Source organism: Balaenoptera borealis (assembly GCF_965194805.1).
Source record: "Balaenoptera borealis genome assembly, chromosome: 3".
Classification (NCBI taxonomy): domain Eukaryota; kingdom Metazoa; phylum Chordata; class Mammalia; order Artiodactyla; family Balaenopteridae; genus Balaenoptera; species Balaenoptera borealis.
The window spans coordinates 113,042,730-113,069,968 of record NC_138866.1 but is presented as its reverse complement, the minus strand read 5'-3'; the positions used below and the strand labels follow the sequence as shown (position 1 = coordinate 113,069,968).

Below are 27,239 nucleotides of genomic sequence, written 5' to 3'. Positions count from 1 at the left end.
GTTAAAAATCTTCCACAAAAACATTCCCTATATAGCACCAATGTGGTGCTTATAATAGAAGACCATTTTCTGTTACTGACTCAAAATTCCGAAAAGGTGATTTGGGGGGAAAAAAGGCGGATATGTTACTGTGCTCTTGGGAAATTCGTTTGGGATTTGCCCAAGTTCTAGACTGGGAACCAAGGCTCCTGAGCAGGAGGGCAGAGGTGATGACTTAGGATGCAGTTTACTTGGATTCTCCCCTGACCTTAATCCCCAAAACAGTTGCCAGGGTAAAGGCAAAGGCCTTTAATAGGGTACAAGTTTTCCCTAACACAGATTAGGGAGAGGCATTTTCAGCAGGATCTTGTTGAAGGATCACTAAAAAACTTACAACAAGGAAATTTACATGTTATTCAGCCTTTTCATACCTCCAAATATTTTACTGAAAAAGAGAGTCATGACCTCTGCAACATCTTAAGAAAAATGATTATAAGTAGATTAATATTCTCTATTCCTTTAAGGGAAAGTGATGAAGGAGCTGGAGGCTCAGTGGGAGCTGTTCCCCGAAACCCCCAGGACCTCAGCACGAGTCTGGGAAGGGAGGTGGGGGCGTTACAGTGGAGGGTTAGGGAGGGCGTCTGTAGCTGTGCCAAAGGAAAAAAATCTTGCCAAGAAAAGAGAATATACAAAGCCCTGTTCATCAAAGCCTGTAACCCAAAGGGATCCCCTCAAAGCTTTACACGGCGGAGAGAAAAGGTCGGCATCTGCTTCCTCCAAGAGGGCGCGAACTGCAGGCGGAGGCAGATCTCAAGGGTCAGGCGCCCCTTTCTTCCAGCCCCACGACCTCTCCCTAGGTGTTCACGTCACATGGGTGACCTAGAGCTGACCCAGAGGCTCCTCGGACCTCCGCCCCGCGCCCGCCGCCACCGCCAGAGCGGATGCCGACTCCGCACCCGGCAGGATGTACATAGAGCGCCGGAGTCTCACCCTGTGGTCCAACCCGCCCCGTCGCCATGGTGACCGCCGTAGTCACGCAGCTCCACCCCTTCCTCGCGGCGTGGCCCCGCCCCTCCGAACCCGGAAACGCGAGGCTCGAGCCAGCTGCGCGAGCGCTTCAGGAGGAGGGAGGGCGGTGGCCGAGGCTCGCTTGGCTGCGCTCCCCGCCCCTCGGAGGCCGGCCCTCCAGCGCTCCCCCAAGGTCCACAGCGCTTGCGGGTACTGAGCGCTCAAGCCGCCGGCCCCGACCTGGGCCCAGCAGCTTCCCAGGCCAGCACCCGTAGTGGAGGGAAGAGCCGCCTTGGGGAGGAGGGAAAGGGACCTGGGGGCGGCCACGGCAGGTGAGGGGTGGGCGAGGCCCTGGGAAGCGGGGGATGTGGGTGTGTGACGCGTTTGTGGCTGCAGGTGAGTATGGTTTGCAGTGTGCGCGGCTGCCTCTGTCGGTGTGACTTTGTGTGGCCCTGAGTGGGTCGGTTCATGTGACCATGCACGTGATTGCATGTCCCTGTGTGTGTCTGAGGTCGAGTCTGAGTTCACGGGGGTGATTGGTGTGCCTGTGCCCCTGCCTTTGTGTAGCTGTCATCAGTGGGACTGGGAGAAGGTGGAGGTCTGTGTGTGGGTCGCCTGGGGTGGGCAGTGGGGCGCTTGACCTGGGCATACAACTGTAATACCATTTTGGGGCTACAGTGCTGCAGCCCAGGAACATGTTTTTCCTGTAAACTTTTAAGAACTCTGAGCAGACTAGTTATTTTGGAGATTGCACCTCAGCCTGAAAGTGATAAATGCCTTTGTCATTGCTGAGTACGGGCCAGGTGTGAGGCTTGTGAAGGAGGCATGAGGAAAGTAGGGCTAGGCTGTCTCACTTTCCCTAGGGAGTCATAAGTTCTGCATTTATGCTGCTGCTTTGTCTCCACCTACAGTGTTCCAGCTCCTGTTGGCATAAAGCTTCAAGAGACTGAGGGGTGATAGCATAGCTGTGTGCAAATTTCCAAAAGCTTTTATACTAAGACAGAGTACAAGATGAGGTGTCACCGTCGAAATGTCAAGTAGTCAGCTTTTCCTCCCATGAGGTTTAGAAGATAATGGAATAAGTTTCTGAAGAAAGAAGGGGTAAATCTTCCCCTGAGGAAACCTAAAAAAAGAATAGCTCTGTACTGGTGTGGTGAGGTATGGAGGCTTGCGTTAAAAAGCCAATGGCATTGCCCAGAGACTCTCAGGTTCTAATATTTCGTTATTGCTGGTGTTAATAATAATCACAGATTGTCCATATGAAGATCATGTGATTGAGATAAAGGATAAGAAAACATCTGACTAGTTAAACTGGTTAGATGACAAACATTTGTGAAGGCAATTTCACTGACTGTAAATTGGCAGGGTCTGTTGAAACCCTGAGGGATAAGTGGGCTGTAAACTAGCTGGTTCTGCTGAAACCTTGAGGGATAAGTGCACGTAATTCTTGGTGCACATTCACAACTAGCAGTTTAATTGTCGAGCGGTACAAGGGCCAGAGAGGCCCCGATGTCCAGAGCACTCCCTGAGGAGGGGTTTCCTTAGGCAGGATTAAGGCAAAATTCCTGCAGCCCTTTTCCCAGCAACATGAACAGGTGCTTTTGTTTTTGTGAAGAATTGTGAGAGATCAAATCAGCATTGAGTTCGTGGTCTACATTCTTTCTTATTTAATACTGACCAGTTGAGTTACAGTCTCAGTGAACCTTTTTTTTTTTTTTTTTCTGCCCTATGCAGAATGTTCCCCTTGTGACTTGGAAAAGTATTCCCCTGAAGTGGATGAAAGAGAGCTGGGAGAACAAACTTCCTTTTCATACCACTCACAGCTGCTTTCCCTTTGGAGCAGTTTTTTTTTTTTTTTTTTCACTTAAACGTCCGTTGGTCAGATGCAACATTTGGTATCTATCTTAGCTTTCATGTACTGCCAAACTAGCACAAGTGTTAAAATCACGTGCCTCTACAAAAATTTAGTCACAGTTGGGTGGAATCTCTCCATCCAGCAAGATTAGTTACAAAATATTATAATATTGGGTGGTAGTGGGTAATACTGAGGACTGTGGTGAGGAACATCTTTCTACTTACTGCTGAGGGAAGAAGTGGATGACAGTGAATGTGTGTGCCTGGGAATGATGTGTGTATGTGTATTTGTATGGTAGTTTGGTTTGTAGATTGCAACTGATTCAAACTATGAATACTTTATTTTATCCCAAGTTTGGTGAATCTAGAAGCATACTTTCTGGCTTTAATTAGCTAAAGTGTTTTATAAATCTGTTGAGTAGGGTTTTTTTTCTAAACAATGTTTTTGATATTTCCTCCTGTAGAATAGTGATTGTTTATAGTATTGCAATACTAGAAAATGTCTCCATTAGGCAATATGTAGATGATATAGGAATATTTCAAGTCTGTCCAGGTAGAAAATATTCTGGAATTAACTATATGGGCTAGTTGCTTTCAATTAAAAGCAGTGACCAGCTTAGAGAAAGGCTGTAGTTCAAATGGCTTCAATTTTTTAACATGTTAATATTTGTTAAGAGAAAATGAATATGCAAAGAATGATTTTCTTTATTTCAGTATGAATAAGAAGTACATCTGTGCACACTGATTTTCAGCATAAGACTGGCTGATAATTTTCTTGATATGTTAGAGTCACTTAAGATTTTAATAAACTTTTCTAAGTACCATCCTAGCCTTGAGAGAAGAGACCATTATTACAGTGTCAAGGTTGTAAACCTAGTTTAATACTGGATGTCTACATTTACCATCTCCTTGGGGTTCAGTTTGGTAACCCCCAAGGTTAGAGGTAGCAGTTGAGATTGCTCAGTGCCCTGTGTTCTTGAGGGAGAAGATTTGGAAGGCCAAGGAGGAAGATTTGTTGGTTTTAGAATCCCCAGCTCCTGACCAGTCCAGAGAAGCCCCTCTAAAATGGCAGTTCAGAGTCAGCCCAGGAGTTAAGTCCTAGGGTCTCAAACTCATCCTAGCCCTGCTAGGAAAACCCAGGCTTGTGCTGGGGTAGAGGACATGATGCAAACAAGCATTTGAATCCTTCCAAACTGATGGGTGGAAGTTCTTCATTGGGCAATAAGAATCTGCAGCAACTATAATTTTCAGGTTCCTGTTACAACACAACACAGATCCCTGAGCAAAGAGGGGTAGCCTTTAAGTTGAAGATGCCCAGCTAATGGAAAGCTCGTAGGTACCCGGGTTAAAAGGGACTCTAGGATTGCCTAGTTTGGCCTGCTTAGGATATAGTCATTTATTTAGTCAACAGATAATGCCTGCTGTGTACCAAGCACTGTTCTATGCTTTGGAGAGAGAGTGGTGAAATAGTCACAGATGAGAAAACAGCCCAAAACGGGTCAGTGACTTTTCCAACGTCACAGAGCTATAAAAGCTGGAAATCACTAATCTCACAACAGAAGACCACACATTTTTTCTAAGGGCACATGTTTTGTTTTGTTGCTAGTTATTGTGCCTTCAGGTCTATTCTGGCATCTTATCATGGATCTTTCAGAGTACATTATATCACTTTTAACCACATCCATATGAACAGCAAGTTTTCCTGTATTTTGCATTAAAAACTATGTGTGAGTTTCTGAAACTATGTTCCCCTAGAGTGAGATTTATAGCATTTTATGAATTTATGAGGAAGCAGGCTTACATTAACTCCTTTTTCTAGTGTGGACTGTTCTCTAGAATTTTATCAGACAGGAATATCTTTATTAACATAGATTCTTAAGATTTTGTCAAAAGATAGGTTATGCTACTGCATTTGGAATCATTTAACTAGGACAGACAGTCAGGTGTCAGAAAAGGCTGTCCTGCGTCTGGTCCTGGTTTTGCAATAGCCATGGGATCTTGGGTAAGTTATTAAAATTTTCTAGACCAGATTCTTCTTCTGGAGGAACTAAGAGGGTTGGAATAATTCTCTCTCGGGGCCCTTCCTGCTCCATGATTATAGGTTTTCACCAAATTGTTTCCTGTAGTTTAAGTATATGGCGACAAGGTGAAATAGCCCATTTCCTCAGTTTTATCCTTTAAAGCATTGTTGGTAGAGCTAGACCAGACTCTACACTTAGTGCTGATATAAACATGAATTCTTGACATGAAACATCACATGCTTTTATTTCAGGGTTAACCTCCATTTCAGCTAATCATGGGAGAGATTAAAGTCTCTCCTGATTATAACTGGTTTAGAAGTACAGTCCCCCTTAAAAAGGTATGTATGGTTTTACTACACCTCTTATTTGCAAAATCTTGTAATTGTTTTTATGTGTGATTTAGATGTTACGTCTTAGTAGTGTTTGAGAGTAAAGGTTATTGCCAAGTATTGTGACTGGCTTGCAGAGCCTAAAGGTCACCCCTTCCCTGTCAAGTACAATCAACTTTTGAGACTCATTCAAGAGTAAAAGTGAGAATAATTGTACTCATTATTTTATAATTGTTTTTACATATTCAAGCAAGCAGGAATATGTGTACTCCTCTGTATAGTTTAGTAGAAAGCTTACAGCAACTGCAACTGTACAGTAAGTGCAGTTAGATTCTATTAGAAAGCATTTTCCTGTTCCTCAGATTTAAGATTTACAGTGAGTCACATTATAGATCCTCTGTTTGCCATGATATATATACTCATTCTGCCATAGTCATCTTTTGGAAACTCTATATGCCTGGGATGTCTAAAAATGCTAAACACTTATATTGAAGCTTGTTGACTCTGAGTCCCAGTTTAATCCCAAATGTTTGGGGATCACACTAGACAAAAGTTGTGTCAGAATAAAATCTTTGCTGATCCCCTTGCAGAAATATTAGAGTACTATGATCTGAAGAACATCTGTGTCTCTGTTGTAATTAATTTGTCAGGATAGATAGCTGTGGAAGTATCATGCAAGTTTGAATTGGTAACAGAATTACTCTTCATATAGAAATTTAAGATACAGTCTCCAAGTATAGACAGAATACCTGCTATATACCTGGCACTGTTGTAGGAAGTCCCCAAATATCTTATTTAATTCTTTCAACAGTTTAACAAAGTGGATAGTGGTGTGCCCACTTAGCAGATGGGAAAACTGAGGTTCATGGAGGCTAACATGTTAAAGTCACACAGTCTAGTTGAGTTTGAATTAAAATCAAATTAATCTGGCTTCAAAGCCAGAACTGGGCTTCCCTGGTGGCACAGCAGTTAAGAATCCGCCTGCCAATGCAGGGGACACGGGTTCGATCCCTGGTCCAGGAAGATCCCACATGCCGCTGAGCAACTAAGTCTGTGTGCCACAACTACTGAGCCTGCATGCCACGACTACTGAGGCCCGTGCGCCTAGAGCCCATGCTCCGCAACAAGAGAAGCCACGGCAATGAGAAGCCCGCGCACCACAACAAAGAGTAGCCCCCGCTCGCCACAACTAGAGAAAGCCCACACTCAGCAACAAAGACCCAACGCAGCCAAAAATTAATTAACTTTTTTAAAAAAAGAAAAAATTCCTTAAAAAAAAAAAAAAGCCAGAACTAATTGGCAGCTTACCAAAGGGAACCCACCTTTCTTCTTGCTACCCCAGGAACTGCCCATGCTAGGAGAATTGCCCCCAGAGTCCCTCAACACAAACTTATCTAAATATTCTTGGAAGTAGTAGTTTCATTGATGTAATTTTCTCCTTTGGTCAGCTTGGTCCACAAGTCATGAAAAGTTTGCTTGAAATTTCGTAGTGCTAGATTTTCATTTCAGAGATCTGAATATCTTAAATGAATTTTATTACTATAAGGTTGGAATTTACTGTATGCACTGTCAGAGGTTACTGAGGGTTTTTTTTACTACAGTCATAGCAAAAAGAAACAGGAAAAGCAAAAATGTGAGTGGCAAATACAAAGGGCAAAAACATAATCATGAGGTATATTGTCACCCGGGGGAGTCCAGAAGGTGTTGGTTAGGGCCCTCTGGACTTTGCCCTGTTTGTCTGCTCCCAGTGATGCCAGTGACCCCGGTTAGTGTGTCGCCACCCACATTGACACCATGGGCCCCACAGCACTACCAGCTAGGAGCTCTCAGAAAATAGAACCTTGAACTTTTTAATGTAAAAAGGATAAGTGTTGATTTGCATTGGCAAAAGTTCAAGCAGTTAATGTACTTTTCCAAATACCAAAAAGTCAGCCAAAGAGAACAGAAATTAAACGATCATGCAGTGCATACTGTAGCTAACACTCTTGACACTGAACACTCAATACCTGCCAAACTCTGTGCTAAACACCTGATTTGTCTCAGCTCATGGAATGCTCACCTGTTTCCCTTGTTGGGTCAAGAACCACTAAATCAGGAAGGTTTCTGATGACCTTCCTCCTTCTTACCCCCTTTTCCCCAAAAAGCCAGTTTTTCCCTGAGGCCATTCCCCACACTGACTGAATGGTTTGAAACATTCTCTGGGGACAGAGATGCCTATACCTGCCTCGTCCCTCCTCTCTAGCAGAGGTCTCCCCCTCAGAGGCTTGGTCTAGATCAGGCTCCTGAAGCATCTCTTGAGAGGTCCCATCTCTACCCAGTTTCTCCCCGGAGCCTGGAGTCTTTTCTTCCCCTCACCTCCCCTGGTCACACACTGACCCTGCTGATCCCAGCCCGCCCTCTGGGCCAGCACCCGAGAATGACTCTGCAAATTGTCCTCCTCCTATGTGCACACACGCATGCGCACATACACACGTGCGCACACACACACACACAGGCAGAAGTATGAGGAAGAAATAAGATGCCATGTACAGAGTTTACTGTTTAATGGTAAACAAAATAAACTTCATATAATCACGGCTGGGGAGGAAAATTCAAAACTGATAGAAAAAACAGCTCTTGGGAGAAGTATAAAGCAGTTCCGTGGACTATGTAAGCACTGAAGAAGGAAAAGGAGACAAAGCCGTTTTTTATATGTGCTAGTCTGGTGTGATCCCCGCATTAGCTTGTAACAACCAAGGCAGTGGTATTAAAATTGTCAGTGAAATTATAGTGCTGAAATAACTATATAAAACCCAATCTATGAGGTTTTTCATTTTTTTTCTTATAATTTTCCCTCCAGATTATTGTGGATGATGACGACAGTAAGATCTGGTCGCTCTACGATGCCGGCCCCAGAAATATCAGGTGTCCTCTCATATTTCTCCCTCCCGTCAGCGGAACTGCTGATGTGTTTTTCCGGCAGATTTTGGCTTTGACTGGATGGGGTTACCGGGTTATAGCTGTAAGTATTATTGATTCAGGATTAAAATTCAAGTCCACATTTTCTGGTTTTCTCTGTGTGTGTGTGTGTGTGTGTGTGTGTGTGCGTGCGTGCGTGTGTGCATGTGTGCTTCTGTTTCTGATTAACTGTAGTAATAGGCATGTTTTTTATTGAGGTAAGATACTGTTTTCCTTTGTTAAAATGTGAAAGGGAGTTTTTTGAAGGAAGGTGGTGTGGTTCACCAACATACAGAGGCTCAGAGGGGACAAACCTCTATTGGAAGCCTTCTCTACCCTCAGCTTGAACGTGCATTTTCTGAATAAGTCTGACCAGCAGGAAGCATTGTCCTTGTTTATAGATAAGGAGACTGAGGTCCGGACCGTTTTAGTGATCACCGAGGGTCACACAGCCAGTAGGCCATGGAGGGAGAGCCCAGCTCAGTCTTCTGACCCCATTTACCCTCCCCTTTTATTACATCACTGCTTCGGGGGCAGCAGAGGGATCAGCTGACATCCAAGGGACTGAAAGCTTGCTTTAATGTGAGTCTTTGACAGGTGAGGTGAGGCTCATTAATTAGCTCATAGCCTTCGCATTTGGTTAAGTTTTTTGTTTCTAATCGTTATCACTGAGTTCGGTCCAAATCTAGTTTTGCATTGATCATTCTCTAAGCTTCCTCTCTGGGAGGTGGGCGTAGGTGGGAAGGCACTGTTTGTTTTTTTGTTTTTGTTTTGGCCACACGGTGTGGCAGCGGGATCTTAGTTCCACGACCAGGGATTGAACCCATGCCCCATGCAGTAGAAGCACAGAGTCCTAACCACTGGACTGCCAGGGAATTCCCAGGAAGGCACTGTTGCTCACAGTGGAGTGTTTGGTGTGCCTCGATCGGGTCAGGACAATGGACGTTGGTTTCCTAACTTCCCCTGGAAAGAGGGGCTCTGGCTTTGGAGCCAGCAGTTGTTTCTGGGACCTGGAATGTTAACATGTAAACAGTACTCCCCTTGGGAGTACTGCCGTTAGTATACATTTTATTTACTGCCTAGAAGAGAGAAAACGTGGACCAGATCTCTTCTCTTGGATGATAACTGAAAATTCCAATGGGGTTACCACTAACTGGGGTCATACAAGACAAATCCAATTCCTCTTCATCCAGACAGCCCTTCTCTTTCTTGAAAAAACTAGTTATTATCGACGGCCTACTGCCTTCCGCCTCCAGGTCTTTTCTTCTGCAGCTAAATTTCTCCAGATTCTTTAACCATTCCTCGTACGGTGTGTTTGAATCCCTGCAACATAATCCTCCCTTGTTCTGGGTGTTCAGTAATCCCTCTCAGTGGACAGCATTGCAGGAGAGCAGAGTGGTAACCGCCCTCCTCCCAGTCCGCTGCAGCCTAAGTCGTGACACTTTCTGTCCTTGTGGTCACTGTTGATCAGCCAGGGAGGGGGAACCTGAGCAGCTCCCGGGTGTCTGTCTCACTTTAGAGTGCTGTCCAAAGCGAACAGTGTGGTTATCACTCCAAACTGACAGGGCACATAGCCTTGCCTTCTGGCTGGATATTTCTTCTTGCTTCCTGATGCGGGCTTTCGCTATTTCTTAGCTAGATAATGAATCAAGAAAAAGGCCAGCAATGTCTTCAAAATTACTTTGTCCTTCTTAAGATTTGATCAGAATGCCCAACCCCAGGAGGTTCTGAAATCTACTAGGTATTTGTTAAATACCTAGCAGTTAAAATGCATGGATCCTCTTTTCATTTACATATTTATTGAGATAATTATAGATTCACATGCAGTAAGAAATAATAGAGAGATATCCCTTATATACTTTGCCCAGTTTCTCCCAATAGTAACATTTTATAAAACTGTAGTAGGATATCACAACCAAGATATTGATGTTAATGTAATCCACCAGCCTTGTTCAGATTTCCCAGTTTTACTCGTACTCAGTTGTGTGTGTGTGTATCAAGTCATATACAGTTTTATCACCTGTCTAGGGCACAGATTTTTTAAATTTAATTTTTATTTTATATTTATATTTATATTATTTTATATTATAGTCAATTTACAATGTTGTGTTAGTTTCAGGTGTACAGCAAAGTGATTCAGTTATACATATACATATATCCATTCTTTTTCAGATTGTTTTCCCATATAGGTTATTAGAGAATATTGAGTAGAGTTTCCTGAGCTATACAGTAGGTTCTTATTGATTATCTATTTTATATATAGTAACACTACTATATATATATATATACATATATATATATATAAATCCCAAACTTCTAATTCATCCCTCCCCCACCATTCCCCTTTGGTAATGATAAGTTTGTTTTCGAAGTCTGTGAGTCTGTTTCTGTTTTGTAAATAAGTTCATTTGTATCATTTTTTAAAATTCCACATATAAGTGTAATCCTATGATATTTGTCTTTCTCTGTCTGACTTACTTCACTTAGTATGATAATCCCTAGGTCCATCCATGATGCTGCAAATGGCGTTATTTCATTCGTTTTTATGGCTGAGTAGTATTCCATTGTATATATGTACCACATCTTCTTTATCCATTCCTCTCGATGGACATTTAGGTTGCTTCCATGTCTTGGCTGTTGTAAATAGTGTTGCACTGAACATTGGAGTGCATGTATCATTTCGAATTATGATTTTTTCTGGATATATGCCCAGGAGTGAGATTGCTGGATCAAGTGGTAGTTCTTAGTTTTTTAAGGACCCTCCATAGTGTTCTCCACAGTGGTTGTGCCAATTTACATTCCCACCAACAGTGTAGGAGGGTTCTCTTTTCTCCACACCCTCTTTAGCATTTATTGTTTGTAGACTTTTTGATGATGGCCATTCTGACTCATGTGAGGTGATACCTCATTGTAGTTTTGATTTGCATTTCTCTAATAATTAGCAGTGTTGAGCATCTTTTCATGTGCTTTTTGGCCATCTGTATGTCTTCTTTGGAGAAATGTCTATTCAGGTTTTCTGCCTATTTTTCAATCAGGTTGTTTGTTTTTTAATATTGAGCTGCATGAGCTGTTTGCATATTTTGGAGATTAATCCCTTGTCAGCTGCTTCGTTTGCAAATATTTTCTCCCATTCTGTGGGTTGTCTTTTCATTTTGTTTATGGTTTCCTTTGCTGTGCAAAAGCTTTTAAGTTTAATTAGGTCCCATTTGTTTATTTTTATTTTTATTTTCATTACTCTAGATGGTGGATCCAAAAAGATACTGCTGTGATTTATGTCAGAGTGTTCTGCCTATGTTTTCCTCTGAGAGTTTTACAGTATCCAGTCTTCATTTAGGTCTTTAATCTATTTTGAGTTTATTTTTGTGTATGGTGTTAGAGAATGTTCTAGTTTCATTCTTTTACATGTAGCTGTCCAGTTTTCCCAGCGCCATTTCTCCATTGTATATTCTTGTCTCCTTTGTCATAGATTAATTGACCATAGGCACGTGGGTTTATTTCTGGGCTTTCTATCCTGTTCCACTGATCTATATTTCTGTTTTTGTGCCAGTACCATACTGTTTTGATTACTGTAGCTTTGTAATATAGTCTGAAATCAGGGAGCCCGGTTCCTCCAGCTCCATTTTTCTTTCTCAGGATTGCTTTGGCTATTTGGGTCTTTTGTGTTTCCATACAAATTTTTAAATTTTTTTGTTCTAGTTCTGTGAAATATGCCATTGGTAATTTAATAGGGATTGCATTGAATCTGTAGATTGCCTTGAGTAGTATAGTCATTTTGACAATATTGATTCTTCTAATCCAAGAACATAGTCTATCTTTCAATTTGTTTGTGTCATCTTCGATTTCTTTCATCAGCGTCTTATAGTTTTCAGAGTATAGGTCTTTTGCCTCCTTAGGCAGGTTTATTCCTAGATATTTTATTCTTTTTGATGCATTGGTAAATGGGATTGTTTCTTTAATTTCTCTTTCTGATCTTTCATTGTTAATGTATAGAAATGCAACAGATTTCTGTGTATTAATTTGGTATCCTGCAACTTTACCGAATTCATTGATGAGCTCTAGTAGTTTTATGGTAGCATCTTTAGGATTTTCTGTGTATAGTATCACGTCATCTGCAAACAGTGACAGTTTTACTTCTTTTCCAATTCGGATTCCTTTTATTTCTTTTACTTCTCTAATTCCCATGGCTAGGAATTCCAAAACTATGTTGAATAAAAGTGGCAAGAGTGGACATCCTCGTCTTGTTCCTGATCCTAGAGAAAATGCTTTCAGCTTTTCACCGTTGAGTATGATGTTAGCTCTGGGTTTGTCATATATGGCCTTTATTATGTTGAGGTAGGTTCCCTCTATGCCTACTTTCTGGAGAGTTTTTATAATAAATGGGTGTTGAGTTTTGTCAAGAGCTTTTTCTGCATCTATTAGATGATCATATGGTTTTTATTCTTCAGTTTGTTAATGTGGTGTATCACACTGATTGATTTGTGGATATTGAAAAAGGCTTGCATCCCACTTGATCATGGTGTATTATCCTTTTAATGTATTGTTGGATTCAGTTTGCTATTATTTTTTTTGAGGATTTTTGCATCTATGTTCATCAGTGATATTGGTTTCTTTCTATTTTTGTGGTATCTTTGTCTGGTTTTGGTATCAGGGTGATGGTGTTCTCATAGAATGAGTTTGGGAGTGTTCCTTCCTCTGCAGTTTTTTGGAATAGTTTCAGAAGGATAGGTGTTAACTCTTGTCTAAATGCTTGATAGAATTCGCCTGTGAAGCCATCTGGTCCTGGACTTTTGTTTGTTGGAAGTTTTTTAATCACAGTTTCAATTTTAGTACTTGTGATAGGTCTGTTCATATTTTCTATTTCTTCCTGGTTCAGTCTTGGAAGATTGTACCTTTCTAAGAATTTGTCCACTTCTTCTAGATTGTCCATTTTATTGGCATAGAGTTGCTTGTAGTAGTCTCTTATTATCCTTAGTATTTCTGTGGTGTCCATTGTAACTTCTTCTTTTTCATTTCTAATTTTATTGATTTGAGCCCTCTCCCATTTTTCTTTTTTTTTTGTTTTTTTAAATTTATTTATTTTATTTTTATTTTTGGCTGTGTTGGGTCTTTGTTGCTGCACGCGGGCTTTCTCTAGTTGCGGCAAGCGGGGGCTACTCTTCGTTGCGGTGCATGGGCTTCCCATTGCAGTGGCTTCTCTTGTTGCGGAGCACAGGTTCTAGGTGTATGGGCTTCAGTAGTTGCGGCACACAGGCTCAGTAGTTGTGGCTCACAGGCTCTAGAGCACAGGCTCAGTAATTGTGGCGCACGGGCTTAGTTGCTCCTCGGCATGTGGGATCTTCCCGGATCAGGGCTCGAACCTGTGTCCCCTGCATTGGCAGGCAGATTCTTAACCACTGCACCACCAGGGAAGCCCTCCCTTTTTTTCTTGATGAGTCTGGCTAAAGGTTTATCAATTTTGTTTATCCTTTCAAAGAACCAGCTTTTAGTTTCATTGATCTTTCCTATTGTTTTCTTCATCTCTATTTCATTTATTTCTGCTCTGATTTTTATGATTTCTGTCCTTCTACTAACTTTGGGTTTTGTTTGTTTTTCATTCTCTAGTTGCTTTAGGTGTAAGGTTAGGTTGTTTATTTGAGATTTTTCTTGTTTCCTGAGATCAGATTGTATTGCTATGAACTTCCCTCATAAAACTGTTTTTGGTGCATCCCATCGGTTTTGGATCATCGTGTCTTCATTTTCTTTTGTCTCTAGGTATTTTTTGATTTCTTCTTTGATTTTTTTCAGCAATCCATTGATTGTTTAGTAACATATTGTTTAGCTTCCATGTGTTTCTGTTTTTCAGTTTTTTTTCTTGTAGTTGATTTCTAATCTCATAGCATTGTGGTTGGAGAAGATGCTTGATATGATTTTAGTTTTCTTAAATTTGCCAAGGCTTGCTTTGTGGCCCAGCATGTAATCTGTCCTGGAGAATGTGCCATGTGCACTTGAGAAGAATGTATATTCTGCTTTCAGATGGAATGTTCTATAAATATCAATTAAGTTCATTTGCTCTAATGTGTCATTTAAGCCTTGTATTTCCTTACTTGATTTTCTATCTGGATGTTCTGTCCATTGATGTAAGTGGGGTGTTAAAGTCCCCCACTATTATTGTGTTACTGTTGATTTCTCCTTTTATGGCTGTTAGCATTTGCCTATATATTGAGGTGCTCCTATCTTGGGTGCATATATATTTACAATTGTTATATCTTTTTCTTGGATTGATCCCTTGATCATTATGCAGTGTCCTTCTTTGTCTCTTGTAACAGTCTTTATTTTAAAGTCTATTTTGTCTGATCTGAGAATTGCTACTCCAGCTTTCTTTTGATTTCCATTTGCATGGAATACCTTTTTCCATCCCCTCACTTTCAGTCTGTATGTGTCCCTAGGTCTGAAGTGGGTCTCTTGTAGACAGCATATATACGGGTCTTGTTTTTGTATCCATTCAGCCAGTCTGTGTCTTTTGGTTGGAGCATTTAATCCATTTACATTTAAGGTAATTATCGATATGTATGCTCTTATTGCTGTTTTGTTAATTGTTTTGGATTTGTTTTTGTAGGTCTTTTTTCTTCCCTTCCTCTTTTGTTCTCTTGTGATTTGATGACTATGTTTAGTGTTTTGTTTGGATTGCTGCTTCTTTTTTGTGTGTGTATCTATTGGAGATTTTTGGTTTGCAGTTACCATGAGGTTTTGTTATAGCAGTCTATATATACAAGATTGTTTTAAGTGCTGGTCTTTTAATTTCAAATGCATTTCTAACATCCTGCATTTGTACTCTCTTCTCACGATTGCTGGTGTTATCTATCTATCTATCTGTTTATTTATTTATTTATTTTGGCTGTGCTGGGTCTTAGTTGCAGCATGCAGGATCTTTGTTGCAGCATACAGGATCTTTTAGTTGCAGCATGCGGACTTCTTAGTTGCAGCATGCGGACTCTTAGTTGCAGCATGCTCTTAGTTGCAGCATGCATGCGGGATCTAGTTCCCCAACTAGGGATCGAACCCGGGCCTCCTGCATTGGGAGCACAGAGTCTTACCCACTGGACCACCAGGGAAGTCCCATGATTGCTGGTTTTGATATCATATTTGTGTGTGGATGATTTCCTACCTTTACTGTATGTTTGCCTTTACTGGTGAGCTTTCCCGTTTGTAACTTTCTTGTTTCTAGCTGTGGCCTTTCTTTCCCACCTAGAGAAGTTCCTTTAGCATTTGTTGTAAAGCAGGTTCGGTGGTGCTGAATTCTTTTAGCTTTTGCTTGTCCATAAAGCTTTTGATTTCTCCGTCGAATCTGAGCGAGAGCCTTGCTGGGTAGAGTATTCTTGGTTGCATCACTTTAAATATATTGTGCCACTCCCTTCTGGTCTGCAGAGTTTCTGCTGTAAAATCAGCTGATAACCGTATGGGGAGTCCTTGTATATAAATTGTTGCTTTTAATATCTTCTCTTTGTCTTTAATTTTTATAAATTTGATTAATACGTTTCTTGGTGTGTTCCTCCTTGGGTTTATCCTATATGGAACTCTCTGGACTTGAGTGTTTCCTTTCCCATGTTAGGGAAGTTTTTGGCTATTATCTCTGCAAATATTTTTTCAGGCCCTTTCTCTCCCTCTTCTTCTGGGACCCCTATAATGTGAATGTTGGTGCGTTTAATGTTGTCCCAGTGGTCTCTCAGACTGTCCTCATTTCTTTTCATTCTTTTTTCTTTATTCTGTTCTGCAGCAGTGATTTCCACCAACCTATCTTACAACTCACTTATTCATTCTTTTGTCTCATTTATTCTGCTATCGATTCCTTCTATTCTATTTTTCATTTCAGTTGTATTGTTCATCTCTGTTTGTTCTTTAAAGCTTCTAGCTCTTTCTTAAACATTTCTTGTATCTTCTCGATCTGTGCCTCCATTCTTTTACCGAGATCTTAGATCATCTTTACTATCATTACACTGAATTCTTTTTCAGGTAGCTTTCCTATCTCCACTTCACTTAGTTGTTCTTCTGGGGTTTTGTCTTGTTCTTTCATCTGGAACATATTTCTCTGCATCTCATTTTGTCTAATTTTCTGTGTTTGTGATAGGCGTCTCGTTATGGCTTCTTTGTCTTTGGGTATAGAATATCTTTTTTGGTAGGCTCAAGTTTTTTTTGTCAGCAGTTAGTTGTGATTTTGGTGTTTTCATGAGAGGAGGTGAGCTCAAGTCCTTCTACTCCACCATCTTGTCTCCAGCTTTTTTTTTTTCCCTTTGTGCTTCCAGTCTCACTTGCTCATAGAGTCCTGCATGCAGAGGCCTTCCACCTGGCACTTCAAGCCAGAGTTTCTAGTGTGAAATGGCCGTGCTTGACACCTCAGCTCTGCTACAACCCATAAGGCACAGGCATTTTTAAATTAAAGGATTCATAAAAATGTCATCTCCTTCCTTTTAGGCTGTCATCTGACTCAAATTCTTAAATTTGCAGCTAGGGAGAGTCTGTTCTCCATCCTGCCTCAGAAAAGTGGAATCCTATCCACAAGTGGAATTTTAATAGTAAAAGTAACATATTACATCATATCTGAAATTATCCCATAATTTACATGGCAGTATCTATCCCAGTGATTTGTCAATGGCAAAATGAATCTAAGTGCTTAAAACAGCAAGCCTTTAAGATGGGTTTTACATGTATTAAAGAGAGCGGAACTCTTAGGTGACAAGCGTGAGTCTCCTAGAAAGGAATTAATGACTTGTGTTTCTTTTTCTTCATTATTGTCAACATTAATAGGCTACTTAGGGTCAAGCACCTGAAATTTTTGGTCACAAACAAAAGTACTACAAGAAATCAGATAGAATGACTAAGTCATTAAAAGTAGAGGAACAATTTTATTGAATATTCCCTTAAAGAAATGCTACCAAAAAGAGAGGAAACTCTCCTTAGAACAGATTTTATTTCTAGTTCTCCTGAGCCATAATTCAGAATGAAATTGGTTTAAAGGGAAAACAGAATTTCCTTATTTGAATGGGTTCTGCTGTGTTCATCCTTAACCCTCAGTTTCTTAGCTATTTGGAAAGGAAATTGATGTGAATTAAAATTGTTGTGTACATAATATCACTAAAGTGTGCTTTTTTATTTTTTAAATTGTTCTATTAGATAAAATGTGAATTTTGAAGTTTAGGATAAGATGAGAGCTTATTTTCCACATATTTTGAATAAGGAGCAGAGATTAAGCAAATGAGAAATGCTATTATGAAAGTCCTAAATTTTTCAGATATATATGAGTTGTGTTTTACCTCTACAGTTTTTAAAATAAATTTTAAATTTATTGTTATTATTCTAGTTGCAGTATCCAGTTTATTGGGACCATCTTGAATTCTGTGATGGATTCAGAAAACTTTTAGACCATTTACAGTTGGATAAAGTGAGTCCCTTGAAACTAATTACTCACATGTGATTTTAATGCAACATTTATTGATACATTGTTAAGTCTGGTGTTGTCTTTTATTTATTTATTTTTTTTAAAGAACAAACTCTTTTTCTTTTTTTTTTTAAAATTAATTAATTAATTTATTTATTTTCGGCTGTGTTGGGTCTTCGTTTCTGTGCAAGGGCCTTCTCTAGTTGCGGCAAGCGGGGGCCACTCTTCATCGCGGTGCGCGGGCCTCTCACTGTCACGGCCTCTCCCGTTGCGGAGCACAGGCTCCAGACGCGCAGGCTCAGTAGTTGTGGCTCACGGGCCCAGTTGCTCCGCGGCATGTGGGATCTTCCCGGACCGGGGCACGAACCCGTGTGCCCTGCATTGGCAGGTGGATTCCTAACCACTGCGCCACCAGGGAAGCCCTTGTCTTTTATTTTTTAATAACAGCTCTTTTGTGATAGAATTCACATACCATACAGTTTACCCTTTTAAAGTGTATAATTCACTGGTTTTTAATATATTCACAGTATGTACAACCATCACCACAGTCAATTTTTGAACATTTTTCCACCCCAGAAAGAAACCCCATACTTAGCAGTCACTCCCCACCCTTCCTCCCTGGCTGGAGCCCTGTTTCTATGAATTTGCCTATTGTGGATATTTTATGTAATGGAATGATGTAATTTGTGGTCTTTTGTGACTGGCTATTTTCACTTAGTGTAGCATTTTCAGGGTTCATCAATGTTGCAGATTATATCAATATTTCATTCCTTTTTATTGGCAAGTAATATCCCATTGTATGGATATAACACATTTTATTTATCCATTCATCATTTGGTTTGTTTCCATTGGTTAGTTATTGAGTAATGTTGCTATGAACATTCTTATACAAGTTTTTGTGTAGACAGATGTTTTCAGTTCTCTTGGGTACATGCCTAGGAGTGGAATTACCGAATCATAGTTTTCTTAAACAGAAACTACAAAGTAGTTTAATTTTCTAATGTAATCTATGAATAATATTTTTTAACTTGTGTAATTTATATACACAGTTGTATTTTTTCTTGACAGGGTGTAGACACTGCATTTAAATACAATATTTCCTAAATTTCTAACTGCTGTAAATATTTCAGTCTAATGACTGGTGATGACATTGTATTCTGTAGTTGGTGGTAATTAAAACAATTTTTTTTGATACTTCAAGATTGATCATTGTTTTTAGGATCCTTGTGTTTGTTTCCAATTAGGTTCATCTCTTTGGGGCTTCTTTGGGAGGCTTTTTGGCCCAGAAGTTTGCTGAATACACTCACAAATCTCCCAGAGTCCATTCTCTCATCCTCTGCAATTCCTTCAGTGACACTTCTATCTTTAACCAAACATGGACTGCAAACAGGTAAGAATGTAAACATTCAGCCAACATTTTTTTATTTTCAGTGGAATTTTGAAAATGTTGGCTTTTGGTTTTTCGATGCATTAGGGAGGGAGGGGCCATGTATACTTGTGTCTTTTGAAACCACCCTGGCTTTTAAAATTAGAAACAATCACCTTTGGAAAAGAAAAGAATTGAAAGACTTCTAAATTCAGTTGTTTCCATTACTCTAAATCATTGTCTAGCTTTGTTTACTATACGTTCACATGCCTTTACAGTTTAGTGCATATGTAACTGATACTGTGTTCTGCTTGCTCCACTTAGTATTTTGTGTACACAGTCCTGTTATAGTTTTTTAAGGCCTTTGGCTTCTCCCAATTTTTCATCATGTTCTACTGTAAATCTTTGTATAAATTACTTTTGTTCCTTCCCTTTCTGGGTTATTTTCTTGAGATATGTTCCCCAAAAGGGAGAGATTAGAGCATTTAGTCTGTCAGCAGATGTTCTGCACATCTTGACACTTTTACAACGTTAGTCTGCTTTTTAGAAAGATGGAAATGGTGGAATGCTTTGCGGGGCAACTAGTGGGGTACCTGTTTCCTCTGAGCCATCCCTTTATTGATTTTATCATTTTAATTAACTTGATAGATGTCTAATGGTACCTTAAAGCTGACTTCATGATATTTCTTTCATTGCTAGCAAGGCTAGGCTCTACCCCAAAAAGCAGCCTAGTAACTAAACCTACCTGTGTGATCAGATTGGTTTTCACATAATGTTCTAGGTAAACATTGTTTTCATGGTTTTCACATCTACTCAGCATTCACTCTGATTTTTAAAATATTTCTCCTGATATTTTCTCAGTTGTTTACTCAGCATTCATGCAGCAATTTCTTGTATACATCACACACAGATACTTCATGTCCAGATGATGCACTAAGTCATTGATTATTTTTGATGATTTTTCATGTTGTTTTAATTGTCAGAAGCCAAGACTTCCCCCACTTCGTTCGTGCTCTTGCATATCAGCTACTTTTTATCAAATGTCTGAGTGCTTACTCTGTGCCACACAGAGGCTGCAGGGGCAAACAGAGCCAAGAGGAGGCACCCTCTACAGGGCACACCAAGGCAGCATCACCTTTAGAAGATAAGGAGCTGTGGGGCAGAGAACTTAGAAAGATCACTGAAGGTGACTGAAAGATGGCTGTCTGGTCCTTGTGAGGGAAGCCCACTGAGAATATGCATCAGAAGGTGGTCTGCACGTGTTTTTTGTGTTTTTTTTTTGGCCGTGGCCTGTGGGATCTTAGTTCCCCAACCAGGGATCGAACCCACGTGCCCTGCATTGGAAGCATGGAGTCTTAACCATTGGACCACCAGGGAAGTCCCTGGTCTACACCTTTTATAAGTCATTTTCAGCATAGGGTAGAGAAATTCATGTTTACCCTGTATAATGGCTCTCAGTGTAATTAGTGGAGTAAATACTCATGACAGATCACATATAGAAATACATAAAGATTGAATTGCCTTGAATTAGCCCAGCTGAACCCAGTAGTAGCAATAGGAGGTATAATAACTCTGATTTTCCTATTTTGAAATCTATCTTTAATCAAGAGGTGATATAAACCTGAAGGTTGATATGGTAAGTGTTCAGTTTACCGCAAATAGGTTAGCCATTGGAAATAAGACCAAATAGAAAATAAAATCTTGGAATCATCAGAATGTCTACCTCTGTAAAGGCATTTTGAAATATTGCTTATAATTATTCCAAATCCCCAAAAGTTGGATCATATTAAACCATAACTCTTTCGGAGCTTGAGAAAATGTATACAAAAACTAGATGCTTCAAAACTAGCTCTTTAAAGGAAGGGACTAGGTCTTTTTTTAATCTCTAGGTCCCAAGTACCTAGCTAATACGAAGCTTCAGTGTTGAATATTTGCTATTTATGTGTAGTCTTGGAAATTTAAATTATCAGGTCTTTTTTTTTTTTAAACAGCTTTTGGCTGATGCCATCATTTATGCTCAAAAAAATAGTTCTTGGAAACTTTTCATCTGGCCCAGTGGACCCTATGATGGCTGATGCCATTGATTTCATGGTGGACAGGGTAAGGATCATGGCCTTGGGGTGGGGACACCTTGTACTCGGAATTTTCATGTCTGCTTGGTTCCTGAAGAAATACCTGTCTCACTGTGTACTAGAGGTATTTGTTAAGCGTTCTTCCATATTAACTTTACTACATCCAGACAGATATTCCTGCTGCTAAGTAATTCATCAGAATCACTTGGGGGAGCTTTTAAAAATACAGATTCTAAGGCCTCACACCAGACCATTGAACTAGAATCCCTGGCCGAGGGCGCTGGGAATCTGTGTTTTTACCTCACTCCTCTTCCACCTCCCCAGGTAAGTGTGATGGAGCAGGTCTGTGGACTTGCATTTAGGAACTACTGGGATAGACGTTTTTCTTCGGAGGCCTCTACTTAAATGTCTATCTGTCCTCTTTGAGCTGCTGGAATTGGCTTGGTGCCCACAGGCACCTGGTGGAAGAGTCGGCTCAGGTTGAGGGCTGTGGAAGGCCAGGTGCCCAGAATAGAAAAATGTCACCACTTGCAAGGCCCAGTTATGGTCTCAAATACACTGTTTCCTCAGTGGTGACCATACTGGCCCCACCACACATAATACCACCTTTCTGAGCACAGGTATTATCTGTGGATTTAATGTAAATGTGAAAAACAAAATTAATTTTTTAAAAATTCACCTTTGTTTCTTTCTGCAGCTGGAAAGTTTGGGGCAGAGTGAACTGGCTTCAAGACTTACCCTGAATTGTCAAAATTCTTATGTGGAACCTCATAAAATTCGGGACATCCCTGTGACCATCATGGACGTAAGTTTTAAGTAAAATAGATGCTTTGCCTTTTCTATATGTATATGTCAAGATCCACCTTATAATTATTTTATGATTTTTCAGTGTGCCTCTTCAAATACTGCCTTGGATTTTCTTTTTTTTACCCCCCAGCTTTCTTAAATCCAAAATAATCTTTTATTGCTTATCCTGTATTTTTTCTGGCAGGAATAACACCATTGAAATCAAAGTAAATTTAAACAAACATGGTAGTCCTTACCCATTTTGGTTTGCTTTGCTATTCTCATCAACAGATATTGCTCTTTAGCCTAAATTACAAATCTGGGCAGTAAAGTGAAGGTGCCTTATGAGTGCAGAGAATCAAGAATTCCATAAAGTCTAACACAAAAACTTGCTTCTTATATATTTTTTAATTGTAGTGAAATATACATAACAAAATTCACCATTTAAACCACTTTTAAGTGTAAAGAGCAGTGGCATTAAGTACATTTACAGTGTGGTCCAACTGCCACTGTTACCCATCTCCAGAACTTTCCATCATCCCAAACTGAAACTCTGTACCCATTAAACAATAATTCCCCATCCCCCTCAGTCCCTACTAGTAACCTTTATCTTACTTTTTGTCTCTATGAATTTGCCTATTCTAGGTACCTCATACAAGTGGAATCATATAATTATCCTTTTGTATCTGGCTTGTTTCACTTACTTAGCATAATGTTTTCAAGGTTCATCCATGTTACAGTGTCATTCCCTTTTACAGCTGAATTATACTCCGTTGTACGTATATACCATCTCTTGTTTATCTTCTCATCTCCTGACAGACATTTGAGTTGTTTCCACCTTTTGGCTGTTGCGAACATTGGTGTACAAATACCCATTTGAGTTCCTGCTTTCAATTCTTTTGGGTAGTGCATACCTAGAAGTAGAAATGCTGAATCATTTGGTAATTCTATATTTAACTTCTGGAGGAACTGCCTTATCGCCTTCCACAGGGGCTGTACCATTTTACATTCCCACTAGCAATGCATAAGGTTTCCAATTTCTCCATATCCTCTCCAACACTTGTTATTTTCTGGTTTTTTTGATAGTAGCCACCCTAATGGTTGTGAAGTGGTATCTCACTGTGGCTTTGACTTTTTATTTTAATCATATAACTGTTCTGTCTCATAATGGATTTATTCCTAAATGCAAGTAACATGGTATTTTTAAGAACTGATTTTTATCAGGAAATTATCCATTACAAACATGTACAATAACTTATCATTCTCCACTATAATTCCTATATTCCAACATTTACCATGACCCAGAGCAAGCTTTTCAACACTCTCAGTGAAATACATGGTCCTCGCAGTGCATTTGCTCTGCCTGCTCTTTCAAAGTTGTGTTCACCACTTAGGTACATGGTCACTTAAAACTGTCTGCAAGTTTTAGCAAGGTGGAGATACACCTATTTTTATTTTCATGGGTTTTTTTGTTTCTTTTAAATTACTTTGAATAATTTGTTGCATGTGCATAAACATAAATTTGTATGAGTACTGAAAGATTCTAGAGTCATATTCCAAGCTTCTAACAGTGGCTCCCCCAGAAAAGGGTGTGGACTTCTCATCTTCTTATACTATAAAAAAATTTTTTTGAATTCATATGCTACTTGTATAACTGTTTCTATTTTTTTAAAAAAACTTTCTTTTTTTTATAAATTTATTTATTTAGTTGTTTATGGCTGCATTGGGTCTTCATTGTTGTGCCCGGGCCTAGTTGTGGCAAGCAGGGGCTACTCTTTGTTGCAGTGCGTGGGCTTCTCATTGCAGTGGCTTCTCTTGTTGTGGAGCACAGGCTCTAGGCGCGTGGGCTTCAGTAGTTGTGGCTTGCGGGCTCTAGAGCACAGGCTCAGTAGTTGTGGCGCATGGGCTTAGTTGCTCTGCGGCATGTGGGATCTTCCCAGGCCAGGGCTTGAACCCATGTCCCCTGCATTGGCAGGCAGATTCTTAACCACTGTGCCACCAGGGAAGTCCCTATAACTGTTTTCAAATTAATAATAAGTTCTTTTAGGGTTTCGTGATCTTTTTGAAATTGGTATTTTCAATGATTGTTCATAGGACTTCCCTGGTGGCTCAGTGGTTAAGAATCCGCCTGCCAATGCAGGGGACATGGGTTCGAGCCCTAGTCCGGGAAGATCCCACATGACACGGAGCAGCTAAGCCCGTGCACCACAACTCCTGAGCCTGTGCTCTAGAGCCTGGAAGCTACAACTCCTGAAGCCCATGCGCCTAGAGCCCGTGCTCCACAAGAGAAGCCACCACAATGAGAAGCCCGCGCACCACAACAAAGAGTAGCTCCCGCTTGCCGCAACTAGAGAAGGCCCACACGCAGCAACGAAGACCCAACGCAGCCCCCCAAAAAAAAAAAAAGATTGCTATTAATACTCTGGTTATTTAGTTAACTATGTTTGAGGACAAAGGAAATTCATGGTAGAATTTTTTCCCCTAAACAATGCAAGAGACATTTGGCAGTAAAATCTGTTAATGTTTTACATTGGAGTTAGAGTCACCAGGGATGAGCAAGAGGGGGTGGGGTGGCCCAGGCTCTAGAAGGGTTCAGCCATGTCTCTTGAAAGGAATGCTTGGTTGTGGGGGGCACTTTGCTGAATGTGAAAAGAACACATTGAAATAACAGTTTGGGCCTCATGTTCTTTTAAAGGTGTTTGACCAGAGTGCACTTTCAACTGAAGCTAAAGAAGAAATGTACAAACTGTATCCTAATGCCCGGAGGGCTCACCTGAAAACAGGAGGCAATTTCCCATACCTGTGCAGAAGCGCAGAGGTGAATCTCTATGTACAGGTAGGTCCTAGGTTGGAACCCAGAGCACTTTGAACCCAGAGTCTATGGTTTGAAACATAAAGCTTTCTTTTTTTTTTTTTTTTTGGTGGTCGAGTAAGAGAACTACAGAATTCTCTGTAGGAATGAAGCATTGACTTGATAAAGGTGGTCTACATTAATAACTTACAGGAGAATTCAAGCATATTAGAGACGCCTGGGGACTCTCTGCCCACTATCCCTTTTCTAAGAACCACAGGCCTGAACTCACACAGGGAAGCAGCCGTTTGGTACGATGGGACCTTGGCTCCTGGATGCAATGAATTTCAGCCAGAGCAGGATACCAGACTTAAATCGAGTCGATCTGAATCCCATGAAGTGACTTCTTGGTCTAATTTTATGCATTAAAACACACCACACAAACAAGTAAACACCACTTCTTCTAATACTTGCCTAAATGGATATTAGAATAGTGGTGAGAAATGGTTGCTTTGCAATTTGGCAAGTAGTATCAAGAGCCTTAAAAAACCAGTCACGTTCTTTGATCCTGTTGTCCACGTGTGGCAACAGATCCTGAGGAGAGGATCATAAATACAAAAAAACTTGATTCCCAGAGATAGTCATTACAGTGTTAGAACAGCAGAGGATGGGTAGGACCTGATTCGTAGCAGCAGAGGGGAAGGGTAAACACCTACTAGTGAAGAAGCACGTGGCAATTTAAGATGTTAATAACAATTTGTAGTTACCTGGAAAGACTGGTTACATATTAAGTGAGGAACAAAGATCCCAAATTGTGGTTTTGGTTTGTTTTTTTTTTTTCTTTCTTTTGGCTGCGTTGGGTCTTCATTGCTGCACACGGGCTTTCTCTAGTTGCAGCAAGCAGGGGCTACTCTTCATTGTGATGCGTGGGCTTCTCATTGAGGTGGCTTCTCTTGTTGCAGAGCACAGGCTCTAGGCACGCAGGCTTCAGTATTTGTGGCACATGGGCTCAGTGGTTGTGGCTTGCAGGCTCTGGAGCACAGGCGCAGTAGTTGTGGCGCACAGGCTTAGTTGCTCCACAGCATGTGGGATCTTCCCGGACCAGGGCTCAAACCCATGTCCCCTGCATTGGCAGGCGGATTCTTAACCACTGCATTGCCAGGGAAGTCCCCAAATTGTGGTTTTTAAAAATTTTTTGACTTTTCTGTTTTCTAATTTTTCTAATTATTATGTATTACTCTAATTTTTTAGTGTATATATTTATTTTTATTGAGGTATAGTTGATTTACAATATTAGTTTCAGGTGTTCTATATAGTGATTCAACATTTTTATAGATTATACTCCATTTAAAGTTACTATAAAGTATTGGCTATATTCCCTGTGCTGTACAATATATTCTTATAGCTTATTTTATACATAGTAGTTTGTACCTTTTAACTCCCTGAGCTTATCTTGCCCATTCCCCCAGTACTCTGTAATTTTAGAACTAGGAACCATTAATACACGACAGTGATGTTTAAAATAATTATTCTGCATTTCTGCAGATACATTTGCTGCAATTCCACGGAACCAAATACGCGGCTATTGACCCATCGATGGTCAGTGCTGAGGAACTCGAGGTGCAGAAAGGCAACCTTGGCATCAGTCAGGAGGAGCAGTAGCTGTTAGTGTTGGCTGTTAGTGATGAGGGATCCAGTGTGTTCATACAATCAGTGACATCAGTGCCCACCAGTCGGCCTCTCTCTTCGGTTCGTCAGGTTCACCGGTTATCACTGTGTTTGGAACTAGGACTGATTGTCATCTTCGTGACAGGCGGCAGCTCTTCTAAGCCAGTGTTAACTATTCCCTCTTCAGTTTTTTTAGCTTTTGAACTTAAAGAAGTACTTTTGAAGATTCCCATTTTAAGAATTGTGAAAATTTTGCTACCAAAAAAAGTCTTCACCACTGTGTTGTTAAGTGAATGTTAGTTTCTGAATTTGGGGATTCTGTGGATTTTTTTCCTTTCTTTTCTTCCTTTCTTTCTTTCTGTTATTTGCTGTAAATGCTGCACATCCACATTGTGTATCAGAAGGACATTGATAAGTTATAACCAAGAAAGCATAAAAATAACCAGAGTGCCAAGGCTGTCACCTACTGTTTGCTCTCCTGCAAATGAACTACTTCTAATTTCCAGTTAAGCAAATTGTTTTCAGTTTTGGCTGTTGTCTGTCTTTCTACCCATTACAGTCTTTGGAATAAAAATTCAATTTGAGTGAGTGGCTTTTGTGATTATCATAGCTGCCAACTGGGCTACCTACACATAGGACTCTCTGAGAAGCAGAGTTGTGTTTGCCAAGCCTGTGTGTCTTTCTTTAGGTTAAGTTAGTTAATCTCTCTCTCTAAAGCGCAGTTTGCTCATTGTTTGTTAGATTACAGAAACAATCCTTTATTGAGCTGCTGCTATGTGCAAGGTACTTTTCATACCTGCTTTTTTTTCCACCTCAGTGGAAGATTTTAAACAAACACACATAAAGTAGAGAAAATAGTATAATGAACTACATCCCCATTACCCAGTTTCAAAAATTATCAACTCATGGACAGTGTTGTATCATCTCTTACCCCACCCTCACTTTTTCCACACATACTCCTATGACTGAATTATTTTAAGGCAATTTCTGATACCTTATTTCATCTGTACATTTCT

General features: G+C 40.3%; 1 protein-coding gene across 3 annotated transcripts; it reads left to right on the top strand.

Annotated features, from left to right (window-relative positions):
• The first annotated feature begins 1,049 nt into the window (after positions 1–1,049).
• SPG21 (SPG21 abhydrolase domain containing, maspardin) lies at positions 1,050–26,807 on the top strand. Of its 3 annotated transcripts, none has more exons than XM_082383484.1 (9): positions 1,050–1,197; positions 5,114–5,200; positions 8,031–8,192; positions 17,463–17,543; positions 18,785–18,930; positions 20,898–21,006; positions 21,676–21,783; positions 24,460–24,600; positions 26,101–26,807. In XM_082383484.1, the coding sequence occupies exons 2-9, from the start codon at positions 5,138–5,140 to the stop codon at positions 26,215–26,217; spliced, it is 927 nt and encodes a 308-aa protein (XP_082239610.1). In that variant the 5' UTR covers positions 1,050–1,197; positions 5,114–5,137; the 3' UTR covers positions 26,218–26,807. The 3 variants fall into 3 exon arrangements, with proteins under 3 accessions (XP_082239610.1, XP_082239608.1, XP_082239609.1); XM_082383482.1 differs by having other exon boundaries at positions 1,053–1,319; XM_082383483.1 differs by having other exon boundaries at positions 1,059–1,383.
• Positions 26,808–27,239: the final 432 nt, after the last annotated feature.